Genomic DNA, 24,487 nt, shown 5'->3' on the forward strand with positions numbered 1-24,487 from the left:
CTATAGGTTCTAATAACTCTCATGTTAGGTTTTTGTAAAAAAAAGTAAAAAGTTTTTTCTTTTTTTATATTTAAACACTCAATTTTTACCACTCAATGCAATGGCAAATTCTATTATTATATTGATACTTGATTTCAAAGAATAATGTCAAGATTACACTTAAATTCACGGACTGTGCCACATCAGAAAAATGACAAAAAAGTAATGTTAATAAATTAATATACAAAATATTCACAAAAAACATACTGGATATAAAAGATACTATGATAACTCTGTAGTACAATCAATTCTGTACTACCTTTCATTCTTGCTAAAAATAAAAATACTTTCACAGTGGCAGAAGATACCTCGCAGTTGTGATCACATGTTGATCCACAGATTAACATTGTACTAAAAATATAAGTGAAATAAGAATTCTGAAATCACAAAAATTAACAAACCGAGGTAGTATTGTTGCATATACTCAGTACTCCATAATTTTCGCTTTTTTTTTCTCCAGAATAGTCTTCTAAAAGGAAAATAGTTATATAGGCTCAAGTTTAATAGGCCATCATTTTGTCAAATAATAACAAATCCATATTTATTTAATTATGACAGAATAGAAGAGTTTATGCACCACCTTTGTCACATGACAAAAGCAGACAAAAAACACACAAAATACTTATATCGAGTAAGCTGATTAATATTAAACCAAAGAAATGTATTTAAAAAATTCTTACTAAATTTGTTTTACTTAAAATCTTGTCAAAACTACAGTGGTTAAAAGAAAAAAAACAGAAAAAAAAACACATCACTTTTCTTGCATAAATCTAGGATCAACATTTTTTTGTTCTTGGAGAACAAGGATGCTTCCACTACATACTGCAAAACTTAGTATCCATTTCAAAATGATAGCACCAAAACTCATCTTTACTATACACAGCCAATATTCTTTATTAAATTCCTGCACTCCACAGTTAAAGATATAATTATTGCATGTGCAGTCACAGATGCACTATCTATTTGAAATGCCATATGAAAAATTGCACGCACAACTTTGACAAAGAGGAAACAAAATGAAGAAAATGTTATATGAACTAGCATGTCTGCTAGTTTAAGCATAAGCATATCTATTTCTCCCAATGCTGCTCAGGACTGCACGCATCAAACATGCTTTAATAGAAAAACCATTAAAATAATAAATAGTATACAAAAAATAAATTTCAGACCTACTTTAATTTTAAATGCTATCTTTTAATGTTCTATAAGTGATACAACCTGTATTTCTTTCTCTGAATTTTTAATAGCTTCTTCTATTAGTGTCTTTGCATGTGCTATATCCACGGTAGACCTAATTATCAAATATATAAGACATCAAAAATATTAATTTATATACAAAAACTATTTTTATAGTTACATAACAAATAGGCTACAAAAATGATACTATTGATATTATTAACCATTCAAATGGCCAATGTATCTAAGGCAGAGGTTCCCAAGGCGTGGAGCACACACTTGAGAACGTTTTACATCCCCATGGGGGGAACACTTTGGGGGGTATGAAGTACATTTTTAACAAAACTTTTTTCAGACAATTTTTTTAATTCTTTTACTTGGTTAACAGTTTAGTTAGCATATAGTACTGCCAAATTAAAAATGTGAGCCTTGGTGGGGGTAAGGCATTTTATGTCAAATCTGTTTATCTACACGTATTCTGAAAGGTGGAGGGGAGTGCAAAATTTATAAAATATTTTGGGAGGGCACAAAGCATAAAAGTTTAGGAAACATTGGTCTAAGGTTATTAAGCCATTTTAAAAATTCTGTGAATGCTCTTATCAGTAGAGTTCGTTAGAGGATGACTTTATTATGATGATGAGCAGCCCAAAGCAGGTTTTTATTTTGAGAATTTTATACATGCTATTATGCAGATTTCCACGACTAATAAAATCTACAAGCACATGTATTTGCCTATTTGTGGAGAGCAAACTATCATTATTATAGTTATTTCTCCCTGTTAGGGGGACACAAGTGGTTTATCCCCCACACAGAGAGATGTCAACGTTGGCAAGAATCTCCAATGGAAGTTTTGTCAAGAGAAATTGAGTATCACCTGGTGAAGTCCTCTTGGAGTGTTGGAGCAGCAGGAGAAGAAGCCATGGTGGATGGACAGGGCAAAGCTAGAGATGGCTCTCGAGCGGCCATGTAATAGAAACTAGTGATGTAAATGCAATGGTGCATCCTGTGGAGCACAGAATCATTACTGGGGTTGGTATATCCATATGGTTGACAAGTTAATTCCTACTGTGACTGGCAGTGGGGGGTTAGTCGGCAGAATAAACTATGGTAGTTATAGGTGTGCCAGTTGGAGGTTGAGTGATAGAAGCATCCGTTGAAGACTGTGGTGGCATAGGTCAAGAATGCCTTGTAGGCTACTTCCAATTCCAATACCCTAGCCTCTCAATGGGTTGTCGGTGCATTGAGGGCCAGAAGAAGTTGGTTGCAGAGGTCAAAGTAGACTGGACAGAAGTGCATCACGTGGTTCCAGTTCTTTGGCTTTCCACAGATGCAAAAAGCATCTTATTGGCATTACCATTTTCTCGCCTCCCAATAAGGGATATTCAGCATTGCTTTGTGTCATTGTACAGTCTGTCCTCGTATAGCACGATAGTTGTGTTCCTAGAAACCCTCGTGCAATGCAAAATTGTGCAATATAAACAACAGGCCCTATGGGAAAAGTGGGGTTAGGTGCCGACCACCCAAGATTGAACACACATTTGGAACCAAAACATTACCAAACACAATAAATAATCGGGTAATTTTAATCGTTATAAAATACTTACGTATTTTATAACAATTAAAATACGTAATAAAAAATATAATATATTTTTATTATAATATAATAAAAAATAAATATTTTTTATTATTTATTATATTATAATAAAGAATTTTTAGTATTTTTTAATACTAAAAAGTATTTTTTACGAATAAAATACGTATTTTATTTGTAAAAAATTTATTATATTAAATAAAATAGTCGTAATAAAATGCTTACGTATTTTATTTTATTACGACTATTACGTAATAAAATATTGCTAATGCTTTTGCTTCTGTCGTAAGCAACCTTGTTTTTTGTTTGATTTTCTATCCAAACAGATGACAGCCATTCCATCTCTTCCAATTCTTGTCTTAATCTAATGGATTTTAATTACACTTTGGGTTGTTCCCGCTATGAAAGTTGATTTTATTTTCTCCGCATTCTTTGTAATTCTCGGCGTTGCCTCATTTAGGTCTGTAGCACGTGCAATATCACATGGTCTTTCATTTCGCTCAAAGCGTTTCACAATTTCATATCTTTTTCTCTATCGACAGAGGCGGACTGGCCATAAGCCTTACCCGGGAAATCCCGGTGGGCCACAGGCCGGTGTTATTTTGGCCATAAACCGTAGTATGAGGCCACTATAAATTTTCCCGGGTAAGAATTTTTGATCCAGTCCGCCTCTGTTTATCGATACAGTATTGCTTTTATTTTTCTCTCTGAATATGCAGTGTCTTCACCAGGACGCTTCCTTTTCACACCTTTTAAGTATTTTACTAATTTTTAGGGAATAAAGCGCAATTACAAAACGAGGAGGCACGCTTGATACACATAAACAAAGCTGAGCGCATGTAGCAACTGAATAAACAACACCGTAAAGGCCGAGATACATTCTTAACACCCCACATTTTACTAAAGCACATTTCTGGGGGTTACTACCATAAAACAATAAAAACAATTTCCAGTTTCGTTTCTGCTAGTGGAATCTGTTATAAACTGGTAGTAAACTCCATCTAATTGCATTTGCGATTATATCGATAGCTGGAATTGTGTTGGTTTTCACGTTATTATGGTGAAATGTGTTTCCCCTTCACTGATATAAATCACATAAATACATTTTCAGAATCTTCTTCATTCCTATCAGGCGCCTCCGTAGCCAGGTGGGAAGGAGCAGCAGTGCGTAGCACACGCTTCTTGATTAGACCGGGGTTCGAGCCCGTCACCACCAAATACGGAGGATGCGGAAAGGTCAGGGAATGACCACCGCATATCCCGGAGCAATATGGCCTTAGTTGCTAATGCTCCTAAAAAACCAAATAACTAACTAATAAATAACTAACTCATTCCTATCGTGTTGCGTTCAGTTGGAGTGATTCCGCATTCGACTGCCATTTCTTGTAAACACACAGGCGAATCATGTATAAGCGAATTCGGTTCGTGTTATATAAGATAACGTTCCCTTATTTATAAATCGTGTATGATCGAATTCGTGTAATGTAAACACGTGTTATACGAGGACCGACTGTATTTGCTTTCCTTGTTTCCACTGCTGACATGCCCTTGGGTATGCAGGGTGCTCGCCTTCACAGTTGATACAAGTGGGTTTCATGCTGTACATGAATTGCTTTCGATCAAAATGGTGATCTTTTGTACCATAACAAGCACAGACAGGCACTCCACGGCAGGCCATCTGTGAAGCACATATTTCTGGCATTTAAAACATCGCTGGGGGGTTTGGTATGTATGGCCTTATGTTACAATTTATGTATTCGGCTTTTATCGAGTTTGGAGATGGAGAATTAAACGTAAGGATGAGGTTTCTAGTTGATACTAACTTCTCATCTTTCACACAGAAATTATTTTCACAGCTATCACTCCCTGTCATTTCAGTTTGGTGCAGATTTTCTCCTCAGTAACCTCAAGGAGGTCCCACTCCTTAGATGACACCTCTTGATGATTTTAGTGTTCTGTGTGGTGTCATGGTAATTGGTATTCTTCCAAATGATATTGCTCGGAGTAGCTGCTAAATGTCTGTCGTTTTCTGTTTCGATTAAGATGTCACCAGAACGAAGCCTCTTAACTGATTTCAAGGAACCTGCTAACTTCTCTAAACTCTTCTGTATAAAGAAGGGTGACATTTTCCCAATAAGTTTCTCAGTTTGGGAATGTATAATCAAGACAGTACCTTTGTGTGTCTCTTTACTGCATTAATATTGTCTGTTTCTTTGGTTTTGTTTTCTGATAGGGACCGGGTTGGGACCCCTAGAAGAAATTACTTTATCAGGATTCATGGAGATTTATTGGTTCAGTGCCCAGGCTCCCCACTCACCATAGAGCCCAAATGGGACACCCACTCCCAGCAAGCACCAGTCCCAGGACCTTAATACTTATGTATTAAGCTGGCCCTCCTCATCCCCTTGACCACTGGGCTACTCCTTTCCAACAAATCCATGGATCCATATACCTAGCAAACGTGCTGGATGCTAGAAATGGTGGTCTATAACAGTGGTTCTCTGAAACTACTAAGAGCTACGGACCCTTTCAAAAATCAAAAAAATTCACCAACCCCTTCAAATATCAAAAAAAAGTTTGTGGACCGCTACATATAACATATGCATATGTTATATGCATGTACAGGGTTGTTAAAATTAAGTATCCCTATGTAGAGGGCTCTGGAGCAAGTTCTAAGGCTCATACTGAAGCAAAATTTGGACAACAGGTACAATAAAGAATTTTCTCATCATTTATTGGGAAAAAAAAAATTGTCACTATATGGTGCTGTGGCAATACAAATTACTTGAACAGCACTACAATTGTTCAATGTGTCCTCCATTTTGGTCAACAAAAGTTTCCATTCGAAGAACAGCATTTTCTACAGCAAAACGTAACATATCAATAGCCAGCACATGACATCTAATGCTGTCCTTCAGATCTGCCAAAGCTTGACATCCTTCCCGATACACCCTATTCTTCAAAAAATCCCCACAAGCAGAAGTTGCATGAGGTGAGGTCCGGTGATTGGAGTGGCCAAGATGTCTGGAAACAATGGCTGATGACCCGTTCATCTGTAAAGTGTTGCCTTACTTTGGACACAACGGTGGATGTGGTGTGGTGCACCATCTTGCATCAATATGGTATCCCAAAGGCATCCACACTGTTGCAGCTCTGGTATTGCAAAATTTGCCAACATTTAATAATATCGTTGTCCAGTGATGGAACAGGTGTTACCTGTTCAAAAAAAATATGGCCAATCACGAATGTGGCCGTAAATCCACCACACTGTCACTTTTGGAGAATGCAACAGGACCTCTTGGATAACTTGAGGGTTTTCTGTTGCCCAAATGCAACAGTTGTGCGTATCACTTGTCCATTTAAGCAGAAGTGGGCTTCATTACTCCAAAGGATGTTCCGTGGCCAAGTGATATCCACTGTCATTGGGGCCAGAAACTGAAGTGGATGTGTGAAACAAATATCTGCATCACAGTGCTTTAACTGCTGTAGCATGTGCATCTTGTAAGGATAGTACCACAAAGCCCAACACATTACTAGCTTTACAGTGAAATACGGTATGTCCACTTCACAAGAAACAGCTGGCACACTTGTGCTACCACATGGAGGTTGACTTGATAAATCCACGACAACCACATCTTCAACACGAGAGGAGTCCACTCGTTTTCGACCTCTACCTGGTTGAACACCAAGATGTCCTGTCGCTTCAAATTTCGCCGTCATTTTGTGGACAGCACAAACAGTCATAGGTCCACGCCTTATGCGCTTTTGACACCAGAATTCTCTGATAGCCACAGCTGCATTGTTGCTGTTCTGATAGTACAGCTTCACTAATAGCACCATTTCCTGCAATATTGTTGACATTGCTGCTGTAGTGCAGGCAAACATCTACTGTATGATTTTGAAGAGATTTCTTTGCTTTTATACAGTACAGTACAGTACAGTAGAGCTGAGTAGTGCCACTGTGGCAATAACTTACGATTATGCAAATAAATTACGTTATTTGCATAATCGTAACTAAGATAGTTACGTGCCATACAGTGACAAATTTTGTAACTTACATTTTTTTTTTTTCCAATAAACGGAGAGCGCATTCTTTATTGTACCTGTTGTCCAAATTTCTCTTAAGTATGAGCCTTAGAATTCGCTCCAGAGCTCTCTAAATAGGGATACTTTAATTTTAACAACCCTGTACCTGACCATATACTTGATATACCTTTATATATTTACTTTAGCTGACATCAAATTTTTTCATTTTTGCTATCCCTGTTTTCGACTTATAACTAAATTTGCCCACACGTATCTGATGATTGCTATCCTACCTTTTATTTTATTTGTTTAATCATTTTACTTTGCAGTTCCCTCACCTCTAATTGGCTTTGCAATTCAGCCTATAATTCTCTTAATTCATCATAACAGGAGAGACTGCTTCTACAGGGATGGGATACACTTAAATAGAAAGGGTGCAAGAATGTTTGCTGATGCTATCGAGGCAATGTTAGGTGGGTCGGAAAACTGCTAGATTGGGGGGATACAAGGACTAATAGATTAACAGTAGCCACTGGCAGAGGTGAAAGTGATTCTTGCACTGCTTCTATTGGAATGAGCCGCAGCCTGGAAAATAAGATGCAGGATATTTCAGAGACTGCTGGGAATCATTGGGGTACAAGTAAACACATGGGTTGTGTTAGGGTAGCTAAGAAAAAGAACAGGTGCATGTATACTTGTGTGTACACCAATGCTAGGAGTTTAGTAAATAAATTTGATGAATTTGAGGTATTGCTCAAAACATCAAAGGCAGATATTGTGGGGATTTCAGAGACGTGGTGTCACACAGATATAAGAAATGCAGAACTGGAATTTGGGGAGTACAATGTCTACAGAAAGGATAGACAGGATAGGAAGGGAGGAGGGGTTATGCTATTAGTTAAAAAACACATAAAATCCAAGGAAGTGAAGCCAGTCGACATCGCTGGACAGTGCAGTGTCGAGTCAGTTTGGTGTGACATAAGCATTGGGAGATCAAAATTGAGAGTAGGAGTGTGCTATAGGCCTAATGACTCTGATGAGTATAATAAGAAACTGTTCGGAGAAATAGAGTGGGCCAGTAAATCAGAGAGTCTTATAATGGGGGATTTTAATTTCCCAGATATTGACTGGAATTTGGGGGCTGGTCACTCACACAGTAGCAAGGCTTTTGTGGATTTATTGGATGATTGTTTTCTACATCAGCATGTTCGGGAGGCAACTAGAGGGAGTAATACTCTTGATTTGATTATCAGTAGTGATTCTTCATGCATTAAGAATCTGCAGATAAATGAACCACTTGGTGGCAGTGATCACAGTGTGCTGAAGTGGGAGTTACTCAAGGAGGTAACTACCATTAGGGGTAAAGGGAAGGGGTATTGCTTTCGTAAAGGCGACTACAATGGACTGAGACAGTATTTAAATTCTATACAGTGGGATCAACTGATGATATTGCCAACAGCAAATTCAAAATGGGAAGCATTCAAAGAACTTATCGTGGAAGCTACTAGGCTTTACATACCAACTAAGAAATATTGTTCAAGGTTTAGGCCTAAATGGTTGTCAGATGAACTAATGAGGCATATGGCAGAGAAGAAAAATGCATGGGATACATACAAATTAACACGTGACACGGACGCCTATGATAGATACAAGTTGATCTGTAACCAAGTTACAAAGGAGGTTAGGCAGGCGAAGGCAGATTACGAGAGATCCTTGGCAAGGGATGCGAAGAAAAACAGCAAAGAGTTCTTTACTTATGTAAACTCTAGAAGGAAGGGGATGAATCAGATTGGTCCACTTGAGATCGATGGGTCAACTGTTGATGACCCTGCTCGGGTAGCTAACAAACTAAATGAATATTTTGCATCGACATTCACACATGAGGAGTTATTCAGCGAGGGGAATGCCAGAGGTGTATTCAACTCTAGCAGTAAGCTAGAGAATCTTGTAATAACTGAGAGCAAAGTGGAGGAGAAATTGTTGAAGATAAACACAAGAAAGGCACCTGGGGTGGATGGGATCTATCCAGTTATATTAAAGGAGGCAGCAAAGGAGGTAAGCAAACCCTTAGCCATAATTATGAGAGCTTCCTTGGACTCAGGGGAGGTACCCATTGATTGGAGATGTGCAAATGTGACCCCAATTCACAAAGGGGGATCAAAGGCTGACACAAGTAATTATAGACCTGTGAGTTTAACTTCTGTTCCCGGAAAATTAATGGAGGCACTGGTGAAAGAAGCACTGCAGGATCATCTAGACAAGACTTCAGTTATAGCTAGGACACAGCATGGTTTTGTTAAGGGGAAGTCTTGCCTGACCAATTTGATTGGATACTATGATGCAGTCACAAAAGAACTGGATGCGGGGAATAACTTTGATATTATATACTTGGATCTTAGAAAGGCTTTTGATACTGTTGCACATGGAAGACTGCTGCACAAATTGGAGCAGTGTGGCATTGGAGGCAAGTTGCTGCTATGGATAAAGGGGTGGTTGAGGGGGAGAAGACAGAGAGTGGTAATCAATGGACACTGCCCATCGTGGACTAATGTTATTAGTGGAGTCCCTCAGGGTTCAGTATTGGGGCCTTTATTGTTTTCTGTATTTATAAATGATATTGATGATGGTATATCAGGCTTAATGTCCAAGTTTGTAGACGATACGAAGGTTGGCAGGGTTGTCAAGGACACTACTGACACTATGCTGCTGCAACAGGATTTGGAAAGGTTGAGCAGATGGGCTTCGAGGTGGCAAATGAAGTTTAACATTGACAAATGTAAAGTACTACATATGGGAAACAGCAACCCCAGAGCAACGTATCAACTCTGTGGTACTACACTGACAGTGGTAGAGAATGAAAGGGACCTGGGGGTGGTGGTGCAGGCAGATATGAAGTTCTCTGAGCAGTGCAGACGAGCTGCAAGAGTAGCTCATGGTGTATTGTCAATGATATATAGGAATTTTTCTAGCAGGGATAAGGAGGTGATTATTCCCTTGTATAAGGCAATGGTCAGGCCACACCTAGAGTACTGTATACAGGCCTGGAGGCCTCATTTCAGGAAGGATGTAGAGCTGCTGGAACGAGTACAGAGAAGGGCAACTAGATTGGTGAATGGGACAAAGGGGTGCTCTTACGAAGAAAGGCTTAAGTTTTGCAAATTACAGTGTCTGGAAACTAGGCACCAGCGGGGTGATCTGATAGAGGTGTACAAAGCCTTGAATGGTTTGAGCATGCTCAATGCTGATGGGATTCTTCCTCTAGCTCAGAAAAATCACCTGAGAGGGCATAAATTCAAATTGAGGAAAGACAGATGTAGGATAGATGTGCGGAAATTTGCCTTTAGCCAGCGGGTGGTTGGTGGGTGGAACAGACTTCCATCCCTTGTCGTGGAAGTTGATAGCCTAAATAAGTTTAAGGCTCAGCTGGACAGGTATTTCGAACGAACAGAGGGGTGAAGTGGAAGTGGTTATTTTTATTTATTTATGTTACTTTTTTTTTTTTTTTTTTTTTTTGGCTGATGCTGCATAAGCTTGCTTTCTTGCATCAAATGCCTCTACTAATGCTAATGCTAATGCTAATAACTTATATAGGATATTCACATTCTTTCTCCTTTTACATATCTACAATAATCAGTCCTTGTATAGCACGATAGTTGTGTTCCTAGAAACCCTTGTGCAATGCAAAATCATGCAATATAAACAATATTTGTAATAAAATACATAAGTATTTTATTACGACTATTACGTAATAAAATATTGCTAATGCTTTTGCTTCTATCATAAGCAAACTTGTTTTTTGTTTGATTTTCTATCCAAACAGATGACAACCGTTCCATCTCTTCCAATTCTTTGTGTCTTAATCGAATGGATTTTAATTACACTTTGAGTTATTCCTGCTATAAAAGTTGTTTTTATTTTCTCTGCATTCTTTGTAATTCTCGGTGTTGCCTCATTAAGGCCTGTAGCATGTGCAATATCACATGGTCTTTCATTTCGCTCAAAGCATTTCACAATTTCATATTTTTTCTCTATCGACAGAGGCGGACTGGCCATAAGCCTTACCAGGGAAACCAAGGTGGGTCGGAGGCCAGTGTGATTTTGGCCATAAACGCTAGTATGAGGCCACTACAAATTTTCCCAGGTAAGAATTTTTGACCCAGTCCACTTCTGTTTATCATTATTGCTTTTCTTTTTCCCTCTGAATCTGTAGTGTCTTCACCAGGATGCTTCCTTTTCACACCTTTTAAATATTTTACTCATTTTTAGGGAATAAAGCACAATTACAAAATGAGGAGGCACACTTGATACACATAAACAAAGCTGTGTGTGTGTGTGTGTAGCAACTGAATAAACAACACCGTAAAGGCAGGGACAACTCTACCTCACTAGCTCACATTTTACTAAAGCACATTTCTGGGGGTTACTACCATAAAAACAATTTCCAGTTGTGTTCCTGCTAGTGGAATCTGTTATAAACTAGTAGTAAACTCGATCTAATTGCATTTGCGATAATACCGATAGCTGGAATTTTATGTTATTATGGTGAAATGCATTTCCCCCTCACTGATATAAAAAACATAAATACATTTTCAGAATCTTCTCTTCATTCCTATCGTGTTGCGTTCAGTTGGGGCGATTCCGATCCAACTGTCATTTCTTGTAAACAGAAAGGCGAATCGTGCATAAGTGAATTCGGTTTGTGTTATATACGATATCGTTCCCCTATTTATAAATCGTGTATGATCGAATTCGTGTAGTGTAAACACGTGTTATACGAGGACTGACTGTACTTGTTTTTTCTGCTATTCTTAACCTTCTAGTACCTGGCACTTTGTGTATTTTTTGCTTCCATCTGTGCAAATTCTATCAGACTTATCAATTCTCACATACATGCATTTACTTTATGTATTATAGCAGCATCCTTTACTGCTGCTTTGCGAATTTTGGTGCATCTGTCACATATTGCTTATTTATCTTTATCCATTAACTGAAACTTCATGTTTAATACTCATGATTCTATATTACATTTAATATATAAATATATATGGTTGACCACCGTTTCGTGGATCCCCTGGAACTGATCCGCGGTCCCCAGGTTGGAAAACGGTGGTCTAGAACATAAGTTTTCAAACTGGGTTGAAGACCTACAGTTCCTTGAGCGCTTGTTAGGGTTCAGTTCCATGAGATTATTATGAGGGAAAGACAATTTTGCAACTTTTAGTTCTGAATCTTGGATATTTCTGAATACAGATTAAGAAATTTCCAAGATTAAACTGTCTCCAGTGTAATGATTTTTTAAAGTGTGTTCCTCAGAACTCTTGGCATCTACAAATGTTCTGTCCTCAATTTTTTTTTTTTTTTTATTTAAATTGTACACGTTATTGTTTTTTTCTTTGGTTATAATTATTACTGTTTTTAAAGGTATTTGGGTTCCACAGAAGATTTAGATTAGCAAAAGGATTCCATGGAATGCTTAGAGCTATGAAAGGGTTCTGTAGTCAAAAATCAAAAAAAAAAATTAAAACCCTGCTCAAGAACCTATTACCTGAATAGAGAGATAATGACAGAGTTCTAGAGAGAGGCATCCAAAGTCAAACTACCCTTTGGGATTTCAATGTTTCACATTGAAATTCCAAATAGGGTAGTTTGGGATTTCAATGTGTGTTTGGGATTTCATCGCTTCACATTGTCTGTTACTTGATCTGTCTCAATCTCCTCCTCCTTACATTACTGACCAAGTAATGTATACCATAATCATATACCATTATTGAAGGTAGAGGAGTGTGTGTGTGTGTGTGTGTGTGTGTGTGTGTGTGTGTGTGTGTGTGTGTGTGTGTGTGTGTGTGTGTGTGTGTGTGTGTGTGTGTGTGTGTGTGGAGGGGGGGGGAAGTAATGACTTTTTTTTAATTTAAAAAAATAATAAATAATAATATTTAAGATATTACTCTTAAAACGGGGATAATATGCATATAAATATTTGTAATTTAATATTTTAATTCTTATTTTATTTTCAAATAATGAAACATATGGTACACAAGAAATTTTTTAAATACTCTTTGTACATTATTAATTAAAACTTAATTAAATAAGTACAAGTTTAGTACCACTAATCAATTAATGATATCATAGCAGTTAATTGATGTTATTCAAAGCAAAACAAACGAAAAATTTAAAAAAAAAATAATAATAATAAATAAAATATATATATCTCAATGTCATTTATAAAAAAAAACAATGCAATTTAACATTGGAATCACCAGCTACAGGATTCATTTCAATAAAATGAAACGTTTTTAAAAATGATCATTAAAAATGGGTCACTACCATATTGATAATTCAATTCTTCATCCAATTCTAAGCTGGTTCGTTTTCAAGTAATAAGTTAGTAATTGTTGTTGTTGTTTTGTATAAAAATGTAGACTGACTGTTCTTCATAACTTTACAGGTTTTTACATGGTTATTTCTTGTCATGTTTCTTCCAATAAAAAAAAGAATCACTCAAGTTTAATTTTTGTAAAGAAATGTTACACAAGTGAATGATTATAATACAATAAACAGGTAGGTAAAAGTCTGTAGTTACACTCAAATCATTATATGGCTTGATGGTTTGATATTCATGGATTTTAAATCTGAATCCAAATATTAGCATCAACATTCAACCACCTGGCTAATGGCAAATTTCCACACATCTATTCTACAACTGTCTTTCCTCAATTCAAATTTATGCTACCTGAGGTGCAGAATCTGGGCAAGAGGAAGAATCCCATCAACATCGAATTTATCCTAGTTATAATTTGGTCTTGAAACATGTATTAACACTTTGAGAACCCAACTGACATTTGGTACAAATAAAAACAATTTCATAATATTTTGTTAAATGTTATACAATATTTATTTAAATGGGGAAGTGTTTACCTTATTTTGGAACAGTCAGAAAATATACTGTGTCAGTGTCAATAATTCAAAGATATTGACAGAATCTTTCCTCATGAGGTTCTTTGGCTCCTAACCAATATAAAATCTTCCCATTTAGCCTGCACAATGAATTGCCCACTCCTGTACTAACTCATTATAAAAGTATAATGTTCTCAATAACGTTTATAACAACCATTTTTAACAATGTAATATAATGTACGTAATAAATGTTTTCATGTAACTAAAAGACAAACCTAATATTAAAAATGGAGCCCATTCTGGTAGCCATAATTTTAACTTAAATATTGTCTGTTTTTTTTTTTTTTTTTTTTTGTTAGTTGTTGGCACATCGGCTTTTGTGGCCATAATGCACCTCCCAAAGTTTTTGCATTTTATTCTGATCCAAGCCCGCGACGGGATTTGAACCCACACCCTTTGGGTTACCATGCAGGCACTTTACCCACCTGGCTAACCTGGTCGGCTACTGTCTATGTGCCCTTTATAAAAGTTACACTCTTTGTATCAGTGTAAACGAAGATATAGCAACGTATGGAATACATGCAAGGTGGCATATAAGATGATTTCATTTAATTATCCTAATCAGGTATCATAACAAATACAGACAAGCACGTCTCCATTTTAAATTGAAGCTTTTTAAATGCACTTTTAAAAATTACTTTATAAGTGGTGATATATTGTACATGTTGGCACTAATGACAATAATAGTAGGAAAACTGTGGTATTACTTAACAAGTACAGGTCAACGTTGAAAAAAACTTTCAGTTAGGGTAGAATTTGAAAGTGTCTGCAATTCTGCCCAGACACGATAGGAGGGAGTACATGATGAGAGCCTTGTCGACCAAATCAATCGCTATACAAGGCAATGGTCAGGCCACACCTAGAGTACTGTGTACAGGTCTGGAGGCCTCATTTTAGGAAGGTGTAGAGTTGCTAGAATGAGTACAAAGAAGGGCAACGAAATTTGTGCGGGGAACAAAGGGGTGCTCTTACCAAGAAAGGCTAAAGTTCTGCAAATTACAGTGCCTGGAGAATAGGCACCTGGGAGGTGATCTGATTATTGAAGTGTATAAGGCCTTGAATGGGTTGAGCAAGCTGAATGCTGATGGGATTCTTCCTCTTGCTCAGACTAAGAACCTGAAGAGTCACAGTTTAAAATTGAGGAAAGATGTAGAATAGATGTGTCGAAATTTGCCTTTAGCCAGTGAGTAGTTGATGGTGGAACAGGCTTCAATCTTTTGTTGTGGAAGCTAATAGCCTAAATACATTTAAGGCTGAGCTGGACAGGCAATTGGAACAAATGGAGGGGTGAAATGGGAGGGTTTTTTTTTTTTTTTTGACTGATGCTGCATAAGTTTCTTTCTTGCATCGTATGCCTCTACTAATTCTAATGCGGCCCTGGAGAGCGTGTGCAAGTCTCATGGGGTAGAATTTTTCTCAGCTTCATCTGTGCTTGTTAACAGGAGAGACTGCTTCTACAGGGATGGGATACAATTAAATAGAAAGGGTGCAAGAATATTTGCTGATGCTATCGAGGCAGTGATAGATGGGTCAAAAAACTGCTAGCTTGGGGGGGGATTCACGGACTAAAAGATTAACAGTAGCCACAGGCAGAAGCAAAAGTGATTCCTGCACTGCTTCTATTTGATTGAGCAGCAGCCTGGAAAGCAAGGTGCTAGGGATTTCAGGGACTGATGGGAGTCATCATAGAACAAGTAAATACATGGGCTGTGTTAGGATAACTAAGAGTAAGAATAGGTGCATGTACACTTGCATGCATACAATGCTAGGAGAATAGTAAATAAATTTGATGAATTCGAGGTGCTGGACAAAACATTAAAGGCAGTATTGTTGAGATATCAGAGATGTGGTGTTACACAGATATAAGGACTGCAGAACTTGAATTTGGGGTGTACAACGTGTACAGAAAGGATAGATAGGATAGGAAGGGAGGAGGGATTATGCTGTTAGTTAAGAAACACAAAATATAAGGAAGTGCATCTGGTTGACATGGAGCGACAGTACAATGTTAAGTCAGCTTGGTGTGACATAAGCACTGAGAAAGCAAAATTGAGAGTAGGAGTGTGTTATAGGCCTAATGATTCTGATGAGTACAATGAAGAACTGTACAGAGAAATAGTGGGACAGAAAATCAGACTGTCTTATAATAGGGGATTTTAACTTTCCAGATATTGACTGGAACCTGTGGATTGGTCACTCAGACACCAGCAAGGCTTTTGTGGATTTATTGGATGATTGTTTTCTACAGCAGCATGTTTGAGAGGCAACAGAGTAGTAATGCTCTTCATCTGATTATCAGCAACGATTCTTCATGCATTAAGAATCTGCAGAAAAAGGAACCACTAGGTGGCAGCGATCAGTGTGTGCTAATGTGGGATTTACTCAAAGGTGTAACTATATCAGAGGTAAAGGAAGGATTTTTGCTTTCGTAAAGGTGACTACAGTGGTCTGAAACAGTTTTTAAATTCTATACAATGGAACCAACAGATGATGTTACCAACAGCAAATTCTAAATAGGAATATTTAAAGAATTAATCTTGGAAGCTACTAGCTTTTCATCATAATAAGCCTAAATGAATGTCAGATGAACTAACGAGACTTGTGGCAGAGAAGAAAAATGCACAGGATGCATATAAATTATCAGGCGACACAAGCCTATGGTAGATATCAGCTGGTCTGTAATCAAGTCACTAAGGAGGTTAGGCAGGCGAAGGCAGATTGCGAGAAATCTTTGGCAAAATATGCAAAGAAAACAGCAAAGAGTTCTTTATTTATGTAAACTCTAGAAGGAAAGGGATGAATCAGATTGATACACTTGATATCGATGGTTCAGTTGTTGATAATCCTGCTGAGGTAGCTGACAAACTGAATGAGTATTTTGCATCTACATTCACACATGAGGAATTATTCAACGAGGGTAATCCCAGAAGTTTATCAAACTCTGCCAAGGAGCCATATGATTTTGTAATAACTAAGAACAAAGTGGAGGAGAAATTATTGAAGTTAAATATAAGAAAGGCACCTGGGGTGGAAAGGATTTATCCAGTTATATTAAAGGAGGCAGCAATGTAAGCAAGCAAATGCTTAGCCACAATTATGAGAGTTCCTTGGACTCAGGGGAGGTTCTCATGGATTGGAGATGTGCAAATGTACCCCCCAATCCACAAAATGGAATCAAAGGGTGACAGAAGTAATTATAGACATGTTAGTTTAACTTCTGTTGCGAGAAAAATAATGGAGGCACTGGTTAAAACATTCCAGGATCATATAGACAAGACTTGTCTAGATGATCCTGCAATCAAGACTGGTCCTTGATTGCAGGACTTGGTAGTCTAAAATGCTGATGGAACTGATCAGTGGTTTTAAACTGGGGTGCCGTGGCACACTAGGGTACCGCAGCAGCATTCTTGGGGTGTTGTGTAATTTGGGTTTAAGTTACTTAAAGTTATTATTATTTATTTATTTTTAAAATTTGTATATTTATTTCATTATAGAAAGGTGTACGGTATCCACACCTTTCTATAATGTACCGTATCTTTTTAATTTTGTGGTGATCTATAATTGATCTTTATTTAGTACCTCCATATAAAGAATAAAATTATTATATAGGTATATATTAAAATGTCAAAAACCACTGTGTTAGGTATTTCTATTGAGCTAGGGGTGGCGTGAAAAAATTACTAGGACACTAAGGGTGCCGTGAACCGAGAAAGCTTGGGAACCTCTAGAACTGATATTCAAGTCAAGTGGACCCAATTTGGGCGAAGTCCAGACGGTCTGTGACAGCCACATCCTCTGCATGCACCTTCACGATGGGGGGAATCCTGGGTATAACCTCCATGCACAAACACATGGTGGGTGACCACCCAGGTGTTAACCAACATAAGCAGGGGTCGAAGTGTCGTGCCCACACCACATGGAGGAATGCCACCCCTTCTGTGCTACCAAGCAATACTAGGTGGTAGATGACTCTCATCAACGGGTGCAATACCACCATTTGCTTATTGGAGGCCTGAAGTGGTGAAACCCATGTTTAGTCTCCAGAGCTAAGTTCCGGCCAACCCTTCCCCATCTTCCATCATGCAGTATGACTGATGAATTTTGAGGTTATGATGGACATCATGGCAAGATCCAATCTTCCTTACATTTCAAGGGTACAGCTCTAAAACAGTGTTCACAGGACGGCCACCAGTTAGTACACCGGACCGAACCTATTGATAACTCTTTAGGAGGCTTCTGGATGAGCTAGTGTATAATCTTGCTGCCTCTACTCTGCCAGATAATGGCTAGAGGGAGTCCAAGTAGTGTGTATGCGGGGGGGCATTGTCGAGGCCATGTTATGTCAAGGATCTGGGTATATTCTTACCACGTGTATGCCATATCCAAAAATTTCATTACTTCATACAGCATGTCCCCCCCAACTTTTTCTTACTATTGAATACACCACGAATTGTCAAACTAATAGAGTAAGCTTATCGGCAAAAAGATCTAAACCTACCAAACACTTCTTAGTTCGTTTCACAAATATACGTGGTCTCAATTCTAATCTCAACGATGTCCATTTCCACTTGCAGTCTGCCAAACCCCATATACTTTTTCTGACAGAATCACAGTTATCGGTTGATTCAACTACTGCTCATCTCAGTTGCCCAAATTATTCGCTGTATCATTCCTTTTGCTTAAAGGTGGTACTTAAACATATGTCTGTTCCGATATTCCCCGTCAGAGACTTGGTAATTTGGAATCTCCTCTTTTCGATCTTCTCTGGTTTAAAATCTCTCTACCGCATTCTGTAAAATTTATCTGTTGTCTCTACCATTCTCCCAGCTCCACTAATCACTTGGAGCTCTTTGACTTCCTCTCTTCGCAACTTGACTTTCTCCAGTCCAACTTTCCTAACAGTGAGGTAATTTTCCTTGGTGATTTTAATGTTCACAACAGCAGCTGGCTTCCATTTTCTAGTCACACTGACCCAGCTGGTCGAGATGCTGAGGCTTTTGCAATTACTAATGACCTTGCAGAAATCGATTATTTACCTACAAGAATACCAGACAATCCTAACCATACAGTTAACATGCTTGATCTTTTTCTCACAAACAACCCTTCTAAGTACATGGTCGAAGTGAGTGGTCCTTTAGGCACCTCAGATCACAACTTGGTGATTGTCTCTTCTCCAATGGAGCCTTTATCTTGTGGCTATTCCCAACCTCGTGTTGTTTGGCATTATAAGAATGCAAAATGGGATGACCTGTGAGATTTCTTTTCCGTGGTCAGACTATTGTTTCAAAACTTCTGATGTCAACGTTTGCTCACATCGTGTCATTGAAATTATTCTAATAGGAATGGAATCCTCTATCCCACACTCATTTTAAAATCTCATCCTTTATCTAAACCTTGGTTTCCCAATAAATGTGCTAGAGCCGTTCAGGAGAAGAATGTTGCATATCGTAATTGGCTTCTATCCAATTCTTCAGTTTCATTTTCTGCCTACACCAAAGCTCGCAACAATTGTAAAGCAGCTATTAATCAGTCCAAACTAGAGTTTGAACAGGCTAAGAGTTGAAAACTTGCTTCTTGCCCTAATGGTAGCCGAGCATTCTGGTCTCTTGCCAAAGCTATTGGCTGCAACTTTTGCCCATCTTTGCTCCCACCTCTATCAAAACCAGATGGTTCTGTTGTCATTTCGACCACAGATAAAGCTGACCTGCTAGCATCCCATTTTTCTTCCAACTCATGTATTAATGATCTTGGTAAAACACCTCCCACAATTCCCAACACGCTCCATTCAATGCCTCCTGTGGTCTTCCGTCAAAAGGATGTCAGAAGGATTTTGACGAATCTTGATGCTAAGAAAGCTGCAGGTCCCGATGGTATTTCTCCACTTGTTCTCAAAAACTGTGCTCCTGAACTTACTCCTGTTCTTTGCCGCCTTTTTCACTTTCTTATTCCAAAGGTGTTTTTCCTTCTGCTTGGAAATTTGCTCATATCCAGCCAGTTCCTAAAAAGGATGACATCCCTTCCATCCAATTATCGTCCCATTGCAATTACTTCTACTCTTTTTAAGTAATGGAGAAATCAATTAACTGCCAACTCTTAAAACTACCTAGAAACCTTCCTTCTGATCAATGATCGCCAGTATGGATTCCGTCAGTTTCGATCCACTGGTGATATTCTGGCTTATGTTACCATTTATGGACAAATTCATTGGAAAAGTTCGATGAAACACAAGCAGTTGCTCTTGACATCTCAAAGGCTTTCAATCGTGTTTGGCATAAAGGTCTTCTAAACAAGCTTCCATCTTATGGTTTGCCAACTGTTTTTTGTAATTGGTTATTCAGTTTTCTCTCTGATCGCTCACTGAGGGTGATGGTAGATTGCTCGCTGTCTTCTAACTTCTCCACTAATGCTGGTGTCCCCCAAGGTTCAGTTCTTCCCCCTACTCTTTTCCTCTTGTATATTAATGACCTTCGTCCACTGACTGAAAATCCTATCCATAGTTTTGCCGATGATAGCACATTGCATCCCTCTTTCCATTTTGAGAAACCTTGCCCTGCTCAATCAGCTTCAACTTCTTGAATATCCGCTACCAATTCCTTAAATGCCGATCTCCAGGTAATTTTCCAGTGGGGAAAAGACAACTTAGTTGATTTCAACCCTTCTAAAACTCAGCCTTCAATTATATATCTTGCAAAAAGTATTCTTCTACTCCTATGCTTATCTTTGGTGACACTCCGATTTCTAGGCAAAATGATATATCTCTTTTGGGGATTACCTTGACTTCTAATCTCTCTTGGCACAAGCACATTACAAATATTGCTCCTTCTGCATCTAAAAAACTTGGTTTTCTCTTTCGCTCTCGGTGTTACTTTTCTTCCAAACAGCTGTTTGGAAGAAAAGTAACACCGATTTGCGATTTGTACAGAGTACAAATCGCAAATCCACTCTACCATGGAATATTGTTCCTACATCTGGGGCAGTGTCCCCATAACCTCTTTTCTACAGATACTTCCATAGGCACTGTTGTTCTAAATTGGCTTCTATAATTCCTGCTCTCTCTCTTTCGAAACAGTCCGAACACATGCCGTCACCAGCCAACGTCCATTTACTGTCCAACTTCAAACTCACAGAACCAACTGTCATCTTCTGCATTTATTCATTCAACTGCCGTTTTCTGGAACAACCTTCCTTCATACGTATTTCCTGAAAATTAGGAAATTTCTACAGAAGTTCAAGTCTAATGTCAACAAATATCTTCTTTCGTCTTCTCAACCTCCAACCCAAGCATCGCACTAAGTACTATAGGTTCTAATGCCTTTCGTGTTTGGGATTTTCATAAAAAAGACTGCAGTTATAGTTCAGACACAACATGGGTTTGTTAATGGGAAGTCTTATCTGACCAATTTGATTGGATACTATAACACGGCCACAAAGGAACTGGTTGCAAAAAATAATTTTGATATCATATATAGTCAATTCCAGTTATTTGGGACACATCAGGACTAGTGCATTTTGGTCCGATTAAGCGAATGCCCCAATTGTCCCAAGTTTCACGTAAAAAAGTTAAAAATACAATGGACCCCCACTTTACAAATGGTTCACTGTACAATCAAATCACATTATGATGGAGTCACCATAGTAAAGTAGTGTTCACTATACGATGTGTAGTAAGTGCGGGTCATTGTGATCACGTTTTTGAATTTTATTTTGATTCTATTAAACAACGATTCTAATTAACGAAAATAGGAGGAATATTATCCACAGGCTATAAAAGTAAATATAAGTAGATATATTAAACGATACATGAAAATCGGAAGAATATACTTGATAATCAGAATAATTAATACTTACTATAATATGTACATACTAACTAGTTGACATTTCTGTTTACTGACATTTGTGGGTGGGGGTTAAAATTTAAAACAGTAAAAAGATAAGAACAAAACACGCACACACAAATTCAAAGTAACCCGATACGCACAGGCGAGAATGGAGTAACAAGTTACGAAGCTTTTAAAATAGGAATGAAGAGAAGATTCTGAAAATTAATTTTTTATATGATTGAAGATTCCATGAAAGTGTAAACACATTTCACCATAATAACCACAGAATTCCAGCTGTCGGTATTATTGCAAATTCAATAAGATCGAGTTTACTATCCGTTTATGATATATTGCACTAACAGAAAAGCCCAATAAACAGGTGACTGCTAACTGTTTTTATTGTTTTATGGTTGAGACCTCCAGAAATCTGACCAAACCACGTGGTACGGTCAGAGACAATCATAGGGTAACCTCCAGTGCTGCGGTCTCCTGCCTCGATTAAACAGCATATTATCCCAATTAAGCGAAGTAAACCCTGGCTATATTCTCCATTGGGTTCTATTTTTTTTTTAGATTTGCCCAAATAAACGGCTGCCCAGATTAACCGGTGACCCAAATAACCGGAATCCACTGTACTTGGATTTCAGGAAAGCTTTGGATACTGTTGCACAGGGAAGGCTACTGTACAAATTGGAGCAGTATGACATTAAGGGCCAATTGATGCTAGGGATAAAGGGATATTTGAGTGGGAGATGACAGAGTGGTAATCAATGTGTGGAATAATGTTTTTAGTGGAGTTATCCAGAATTGGACGTTGGACCCATTGTTGTTTTCTGTATTTATTAATGACATTGATGAAGTTACTGTCCAAGTTTGCAGACAATATGAAGGATGGCAGTTTGTTAATGACATGTGTATAAGTACGCTACTGCAACAGGATCTAGAAAAGTTGAGCAGATGGGTTGACAGGTGGCAACTGAAGTTTAACATTGACAAATGCAAAGTACTGCACATGGGTAGCAGTAACCCCAGTGTAACATAATATCAACTATTTGGTACTATGCTCAGGGTAGTGGAGGATGAAAAAGACATGGGGGGGGGGGGTAACTGTGCAGTCAGATATGAAGTTTTCTGAGCAGTACACAGATAAGGAGGTGATATCCCCTTGTCTGAGCAGTACACAGATAAGGAGGTGATATCCCCTGGTCAGAACATACCTTGAGTACTGCATACAAGTCTGGAGGCCTTGTTTTAGGAAGGATGTAAAGCTGCTCGAATGAGTACAGAGAATGGCAACAAGATTGGTGAATGGAACAAAAGGCTGCTCTTATGAAGAAAGGCTTAAGTTCTGAAAATTGCAGTGTCTGGAGGCTAGGCACTTGCAAGGTGATCTGATTTAGGTATATAAGGCTTTGAATGGTTTGAGCAAGCTCAATGCTGATGGGATTCTTCCTCTTGCCCAGATTAATTAGGGACATAAATTCATAGTGAGGAAAGAAGGTTGTAGAATAGGTTTGCAGATATTTGCCTTTAGCCAGTGGATAGTTGATTGCTGAAACAAACATCCATCTGTCGTGGAAGTTGACAGCTTAAATAAATTCAAGGCAGAACTAGACAAACAGCTGGAGTGAATGAATGGGTGAAATGGGAAAGGGATTTTTTTTCCTCTGATACTGTATAAGCTTGCTTTCTTGCATCATATGCCTCTACTAATGGTATGTACTTAATTTTCTAATATAACAGTAGGTAGATTTTATCTGTAGATGCTTTTAATTTTAAAGTATTTTACTAGCATGCAAGGACTATATTTGGGTGAATTTTTCCCACCCCCCACTGAAAGACTACTAACCGCTTCTACAAAAAATATATATTAAGTTTGACAAGGGCAGAAAAGGCACTAATTAGGCTGTGCACACTTATAAAAAACTATAATCTAATAAACACATACTCATCGCCTCCAATAGTATCTACAAATTGATACAATTCAGCAGTCCTCTGGCTTCTTAATGCAATTTCAAAATTTGTTTCCAGATTACATTTTCTTTCTTCAACTTCCCTCAATAACTGTTCCATACTTTCTGCAAATCTATCAAACTGATGCCTTTTGGATTTATAGTTCTTTTGATTTTTAACTAATGAAGAAGTCATTTCCATTGGCACAAGCTGAAAGAACAGAAAAAAAATTTACAGTAAGTTGTGTGTACTTACCAAAGGAAAAAAAAAGGGGGGGGGAATAGTTACAATAAAATGAGTTAAAGGAAAGAAATATCTTGGCAGACATTTCTTAGATGATATTTCAATTCCTAAATATGAACCTAACTTTCACAAATTTATATAAATTCACGTATGAGCTAGAAAATACGTGTCCCTATCAGACAACAATAACAAAGCAACTAAAATTTTAACATCTGATAAGTACAGCCTTTGTGGTGGGGAGAGGGAAGACAGCGAGCTATGTTCTGTTTACGGATAACAGAGAAACAAAATATGCATTGGAAATATCTCCCAATTTTTTTTTTTTTTTAACACCATGCATTCTTGAGTAGCTCATAAATCATGAATAATTTTTCAAAATATATGTTATAAACATTTCCATATTAAGTGGTTTCCTGAACCGTAGAATACCCAGAGCATACTGTCAATAATAATATTTTCTTTCATCACCTGTTTTGCCTGTTTTTCTGGAGGCAAAACTAGAATTTCTGGGGAATAATAAACATGTTTACCATTGCCTAAGACTGACTAACTCACTCAACCAGTGAGATAAAAAGTCCATAAAAATTCCTTATGTCTTTGACAAAATTTGAACCAAAGCCTTTTACACACAGTGGAAGGACAAGCAGCAATTTTAACTACTGTGCTATCCATGAGTGCAAGTATA

The 24,487-nt window shown here is 37.9% G+C and overlaps 1 protein-coding gene across 1 annotated transcript in view; it reads right to left on the reverse strand.

Moving 5' to 3' along the window:
• Positions 1–23,754, reverse strand: part of LOC150084675 (uncharacterized) — a 284,941-nt gene extending 261,187 nt beyond the window's left edge. Inside the window, exons 1-2 of the mRNA XM_090376319.1 lie at positions 23,555–23,754; positions 1,258–1,330 (exon numbers count right to left, since the gene is read on the reverse strand). Coding sequence (XP_090232445.1) covers positions 1,258–1,330; positions 23,555–23,754 — 273 coding nt within the window. The remainder of the gene's footprint in view (positions 1–1,257; positions 1,331–23,554) is intronic.
• Between the last annotated feature and the right edge of the window lie 733 nt (positions 23,755–24,487).

Source organism: Mastigoproctus giganteus, chromosome 6 (genome assembly GCF_048544385.1).
Source record: "Mastigoproctus giganteus isolate SK-2022 chromosome 6, ASM4854438v1, whole genome shotgun sequence".
NCBI classification, from domain to species: domain Eukaryota; kingdom Metazoa; phylum Arthropoda; class Arachnida; order Uropygi; family Thelyphonidae; genus Mastigoproctus; species Mastigoproctus giganteus.